At 32.5% G+C, this 6,986-nt stretch overlaps 1 protein-coding gene across 1 annotated transcript; it reads left to right on the top strand.

The window, feature by feature from the left end:
- Positions 1–376: 376 nt before the first annotated feature.
- On the top strand, positions 377–6,710 carry LOC131622074 (DNA-(apurinic or apyrimidinic site) endonuclease-like). The gene is made up of 8 exons (XM_058893117.1): positions 377–858; positions 1,267–1,411; positions 1,899–2,100; positions 2,445–2,523; positions 2,844–2,905; positions 3,267–3,353; positions 5,414–5,517; positions 5,846–6,710. Exons 1-8 carry the CDS (start codon positions 523–525, stop codon positions 5,923–5,925), a joined length of 1,095 nt encoding a protein of 364 aa, XP_058749100.1. The 5' UTR covers positions 377–522; the 3' UTR covers positions 5,926–6,710.
- Positions 6,711–6,986: the final 276 nt, after the last annotated feature.

The following is a 6,986-nucleotide window of genomic DNA, read 5'->3' as shown; positions in this document are numbered from 1 at the left end:
ATGAGGTTTTCACAGGATTAGCTTGACTTGTACATATAGCCTGTGGGGGACCTATTTAGATTTTTGATTTCATATTTGTATATTTTGTAGATCCGAAAATATCACTAAATGTTTAAATTTAACGTTCAAGTGTAAACAAGATATTTTCGAAGATACATTTTCGAAACACTTTAAAATTTAATTTGGATTGTGTTCGAAGATATATCTCCGAATAATATTTTAAAATTTTCAGAATTTTTTTCCACCGATGTAAGAAATTCTCTTTTTCTAAATTAATAGTCTTTTAAAATATCTAAGCCTTGACTCTTTTATCAAATAAGCTAGACCAAACTGAACTTTTTAAGTAGGTAGGAGCAACTATTTCCACCCCTCCCAACTAGTAATAATTAAAAAAAAGAAAAAAAGAAAAAAGAGTAGCGTTTTTGAGTGTGAGACCTGAGACAGAAGGCACGACTCACGAGTGTGAGCAAAGCAAAGAGGGAAGAAGTGGGTAAGGGCTCTTCGAAAGCTTTCCGAAGAGTGATGAAACGGTTTTTCCAAGTAGTAGAGAAAAACCCAGAGAAAGCTTTGAAGAAAGCCAAAGAGAATGATGAAAAACAAGATGAAAACGAAAACGAAAACGAAACCAACAAGGAAGAACCATTGAAGTTCGTAACCTGGAACGCCAACAGCTTATTCCTTCGCGTGAAGAACAACTGGTCCGAATTCTCCAACTTCATCACCACCTTCGATCCCGACGTCATCGCCGTTCAAGAAGTTCGAATGCCCGCCGCTGCTTCCCGTTCCCAATCCAAGTCCGCTCCCAAAAATCAAGGTGAAATTAAAGATGATACTAACTCCGCCAGGGAAGAAAAAAGGGTAATCACATTTTCATTTCTCAGCATTGCAGTGATGTATACCGTTTCTTTGATTTCATTTTTAATTTACTTAGTGCATGACAAATAAATGAATATAACTGATCAAGTGTTTAGGCGAGAACTAAAATAGGCGTGTTTATTCTTATTTAGGGCATAGTTGAATTGACTATGCAGGATAGTTTATTGGTCGTAAATCACACTGCAAATACGGTCTGATGCAGTTGTGGAGACTATCTGCAATTGCGGACTACAATTTAGGTGAAGGCTTGTGAATGGCTTTACGGCATCTCTAATATGCATTAAAATGACTTTAACACCGAAAATGAATAAAACATTTTTGTTGCTAAATTGATACATTAATCATATTCCTTTCGAATATTTTATAACTCATATTTGGTCAAACTTACAGGTATTGATGCGTGCACTTTCGAACCCTCCGTTTGGGAACTATCGTGTTTGGTGGTCTCTTGCAGATTCAAAGTATGCGGGGACAGCGTTATTTGTAAAAAAATGTTTCAAGCCTAAAAGTGTTGTTTTCAATCTTGATAAAATAGGTATTCTACTTCACAGAGTTTTGTTATTCTTTTTATGGCATTACATGTTTTATGTATTTACATATGAATATTTTCAGCTTTCAGTTGTCAGATATTGGGTTTTTTTTACTGAAAAGAATATCAAAACATTGATTTTTATTTATAATCCTCAGCGGTTTAAGCATGCTCATGTGTGACTTTAAAAGAATTGTAATCTTGTTATTGCAGTATTTATTTTAATTTGAATGTAGAAAAGATTGGCCTGGAGGAGTATTCAGAATTCTCCTAAATATAGTTATTATGTTTTGGTTGTTGAAATTTGCTTACTGTTAAAATTTATCATATATATTCAAAATTGAAGTTTAACTTTTTAAATTAATTTTATATGTTCTATAGGCATGCAGCTTAGATATTTTTACTGAAATGATAAAATTTTAACATATTTGCAGATTATTTTCAATGCTTGGTTTACTGCTAATGGATCCTCTTTCTTGTTTTTGTTTTTTAGCTTCAAAGCATGAACCAGATGGCCGAGTAATCTTAGTTGAATTTGAAACATTCCGTTTATTGAATACATATGTACCAAATAATGGGTGGAAAGAGGAGCCAAACTCATTTCAAAGGAGAAGAAAATGGGACAACAGAATCCTGGAATTTGTTCACCAAAATTCTGACAAGCCTTTGATATGGTGTGGGGATCTAAATGTCAGGTGGCTAATCTCCATTTTTCATCTGCTTTTGGCGCATAGCATTAATTAGTCCCATCCTATTTGTTTAGCATGTTGCTTAGTTGTTCGACTTGGACGCATATATCTGTAACTAGCCACGGCATCAAGAAAACAAAATCTAGAGTTTGAGAGGACCATTAAGATTTATGTTTTATTTCAATTTGATGCAACTAGAAGTATTATATGAAACTAATTCATTGAGTTTGCATTGCTTCTTATTAGCTTTTACCTGTTTCAAAAGCATTTCTATAGCTGCCGTGAACTTTAAAAACTCTTATATACGAAGAATTTTTAGCCTTTAACTCTCATATATCCATCTTCTGCAGCCATGAAGAGATCGATGTGAGTCATCCAGAGTTTTTCAGTACAGCAAAACAAAATGGTTATGTTCCTCCAAATAAAGAGGTCTAATCAATTTACTTACTCTTGAAGTTTCCTCTAAAATAGATTCATCTCTTTTATTTATCATAGAGGCCGAGAATAGTTTTATATCTTTGTGACTTTAAATACTTGACTATAGACACTTTGATATCTTTTCAAGTACCAATTCTCCTAAGCTTAAATTGTTGGGAAGTCTTTGTGTTGTACCTCATCCCATTTATCAAAAAAAGAAAATTATTAGGTAGAGGCTCAAGAAAGGATTTATATTTCTAACAATTCGGATAAAGTAGTGTAATATATCTTCCGCATAGTAATTAAATATCCAATGATATGGACTTATGCAGGATTGCGGGCAGCCTGGATTTACCTTGGCTGAAAGAGCACGATTTGGTACCATCCTAAGAGAGTGAGTCATCCATTATTCTATTTGGTTCATTGATTTATAATACTTATAATATCAACATGATCAAACCTCATATCTTGAACATGCTATCTTGCTTGGATTGGTTAGGAATCCACTCAAAACTACGAAGGAGGAATTTTTCTCTCTGCAGTTTATCTAAAAGAGATAGATTGTCAGGAGAGATTTAATGCTGTGTTGTACTATGTTAAGGTTTAGGAAATAAGATTTATATATAGCATTTGGTATAAGTTGTAGTTACTGATTTTTAATTAAATTTTATTTTCAAACTTTTACCCTTTATTTTTGAATTACTTATTCATTTATTTATAAGTCTAGATAACTGATATTACTGAGCATGCTTCAGGGGAAAGTTGGTAGATGCCTACAGATTTCTGCACAAGAATAAGGACATGGAGCAGGGCTTCTCATGGTCTGGAAACCCGATTGGGAGGTAAGAAATTTATTTTATTGATCTTTATGTCACTCTCTTCAATAGTGTTAGCTATATATTGAAGCAATTCGCTTTGAAGAATTTAAATTATGTTTTTGGTTTTTTGTCTAAACTGTTTTTTTTTGTAGATCCTTTACCCCCCCTACTATAGTGTTAGCTATATGTAGATCTTTTTGTAGTTCCTCGGTAATAGCTGTTAAAATATGTGGTGAGTTGCAAATATAAGGAACTAGTATTGAGAACCCATGCAACACATGGAGAGAAAATCATATATAGCATAGCATGTACGATAGGATGAAGTACAAGTACATATATTTCTGTGAAAAAAGAAAGAATATTTTTCTTAATGTGTTTGAGTTACTTTGCACTCAACAACAGGTTTACTTTATAAACATGATAGTTTCAATGGTAATAAATGAACATGTGCAATTTACAAGAAAGTAATTAAGCTAACACAATGGTAATAAATGAACATGTGCAATTTACAAGAAAGTAATTAAGCTAACACAATCTCCTAAGCTACACAGAACAATGAACTTTTGCTACTTGGAAAAAGAAGAATTAATATATTTTAATTTCTAACACTCGCCCCTCAAGCTTGTGAATAAGTATTCTCCATTCACAACTTGGTCACAATTCTTTAAAAAATTGGGCAACTCACTCCTTTGGTGAAGATATCCGCAAGTTGACCTTGTGAAGGAGCATAAGGAGTGAAAATCAAACCGCAATCAAGCTTCTCTTAGATAAAATGTCTATCCACCTCAATGTGTTTTGTTCGATCATGTTGAATTGAATTGTGAACCATACTAATTGCTGACTTATTATCATAATAGAGTTTCGTAGGTCCATTCCATTAAATCCTTAAGTCTAATCTTCAATCAAAGTAATTCACAAACATCTTGTGCCATCGCTTAGAACTCAGCTTTAGCACTTGACCGGGCCATAACATTATGCTTTTTACTCCAAGTTTCAAGATTTCCTCCAAGTTTCATTCCTTTTAAACAAAATATCTTTTCCTGCTGTTCCCTTAAGAGTTAAGGTATTGTTAAATTGTGTGAGCTGCAAGTAAATGAACTTCCTTCGGATTGTGCATAAGTTAACTAAACACACTTACAACAAATGCAATATCTGGCCTTGTGTTGGAAAGGAAACTTAATCTCTCACCCAATCTTTGATACATTTCCTTATCCACCACTGCACCTTCCACATTATCCAACTCATGGCTTGGATCTATAGGACTCCCCACAAGTTTACAAGCTAGTTTACTTCTTTCCATGGGAAGATCTATGATATTCTTTTGTTGAAGTATGGAAATACCTTTTTTTTAAGTGACTCAGTTGAATTCCTGAAAAATACTTCACTGTCTAAAGGATTTTCATTTCAAATTATTTTGCTAAATGTTGAATCAAGACTTGTTGTTCCTTTCAATCCTTTCCAGTCACTATGTCATCAACATACTCCCTCTGTCCCAAATTATAAGAGAAATTCTCTTTTTTGATTCATTGAAAAATTAATGTATCTGGTCTATATACAAACCAGATACATTAATTATTCAATGAATCTAAAAAGTGAATTTCTCTTATAATTTGGGACGGAGGGAGTATATCAACAACATTGTCACTCTTCCTGAAGTAGAGTGTTTAATAAATAATGTATGATCTCCATTACTCTATTGGTACCTTAAGGTTAAATCATGCCCAAGGTGATTGTTTCAAGCCATATAACGTCTTTTGTAATTGAATAATATATTTACATTTCAAATGCAATCTTTGTAAACAAATTCTTTAAAGAATTTAAATTATGTTTTGGTTTTTTGTCTTAACCATTTTTCTTCTTGCACTTCTTCCTTTTACCGCTAGACAGGCTTCCTCTATATTTGTTGTTAAAATTCTCGGAGGGTTGCAAATATATGGAATTCATTTTAATTTAGCTGTTTATTTAAGCAAGACTCTGTTATAATTGACAAATATAATTGACTTAGCTGTCTATTTAAGTAAGACTTGGTTATAATTGACAAATCTAAATTCGGCTTGCTAATCTTATGAGTGTTTTCTTTGAAGGTACCGTGGAAAACGGATGAGAATAGACTATTTTTTAGTTTCAGAAAAACTTGAAGAAAAGATTGTTGCTTGTGAAATGCGAGGACAAGGGATAGAGTTAAAAGGTAAGTTTTTTTTTTCTTTTCTTGTGTTGATACCGGTTGCTTATTCAACAAAACTTGAAATTCTTAATATAAATATGATTTTTTATTGAAATTTGTTAATCCCGGAGTATTTACCAAGTTAAAAGACTGAAACCAGAGTGCAACTTGTGGTAATTGGTGCTGTTGGGTTCTAACTTAGAATAACTAACGTGTTTAAAGGCTATGCCAAAAGTTAGCTCCACTGTCATTTACATATACATGGGTTTCTTGTGCATATCTCTCCATTGTTATTCAATCACTTTTCATCAGGTTATGTTTCAGAAGTATGACCTTGTTTTTGTCTCTGCAGGTTTCTACGGAAGTGATCATTGTCCAGTTACCTTAGAGCTCTCTCCTAGTTCCAATTCTCAAAATGAGGATCCAGTATAAGTACTATTATTAGCTGTTTATGTTAGAAAGTCGCCGTCAATTGTCATCATTTTATTTCTCTTTTGTCTAGATGCTTCCTGTTTCGTATATGAGAACTAGGAAACTATTTCTTGCTGTGTATCTCTCATTCTCTTGCATGAGCTAGCTGCATATATGCTTGCAGAAATGGTGGTTGTTATAGGGATTTTCCCATGAACTGGAAATATTTTTTGGGCAGTACATACTACTGCCTTTAAAATCATCAAGATGCCTGACATTTATGCTTAGTTTTCTCGCCTGCACTTTTATTTTTTATGCCTAGATCTGATGGCACTGCCTCCAACACTAGCATTAATTTCATTGCAGTAAATAACATAAAGAAAATAAAATAAACACTCGGAGTCATCGATTCCATCTTTATGCCAACTGAAATGATGGGGGTTTTTGTTTGCTAATTCAGAGGGTAGGAAAAGGGAAGGCTTTTAAAAGCAAAATTTCAAAAAAAATTATAGAAAAATATTTAATATTTTTTGAAAAAATTATTTTACTTACTTCCTCCGTCCCACAATGAGTGACCCAGCCAACCATTTCACACATATTAAGAAAAGTGTAAAAAAGTAAGAGAGAGAATAATATTTTTACTATAGTACCACTAATCATGTATTGGAAATTGTGAAAGTTTAATTAATTAGAGGGTAGAATAGGAAAAAATTTATTGAAAATTGAAATGAGTCATTTATTTTGGGACACTAAATTATTCTAAATAGGTCCTTTATTATGGGACGGAGGGAGTAGAATGATAAAAGAGTCGTTATCATTATTATATTTTTAATTTTCATGAATAAAGCATGGGGCCCACTTGACATGCATTTATTCTTTGAAATAAAATGTGATTTTAGGAGTGTTAAATTAATTTTAATATGTTTGATTGTTTTTAACAAAATTGATTCAAGCTTAAAGTTACTATTTGTAGTTTATTTCAAATTTGATTTTTTACTTATTCTTTTACGTAAATAAATTTAAAGATAAATAACTTTGCATCAACTTGTTTTTAACTTAAATATATTTGGCAAAAATTATTT

Source organism: Vicia villosa, unplaced genomic scaffold (genome assembly GCF_029867415.1).
Source record: "Vicia villosa cultivar HV-30 ecotype Madison, WI unplaced genomic scaffold, Vvil1.0 ctg.000024F_1_1, whole genome shotgun sequence".
NCBI lineage: Eukaryota > Viridiplantae > Streptophyta > Magnoliopsida > Fabales > Fabaceae > Vicia > Vicia villosa.
This window is presented reverse-complemented; position numbering and strand designations above follow the sequence as displayed.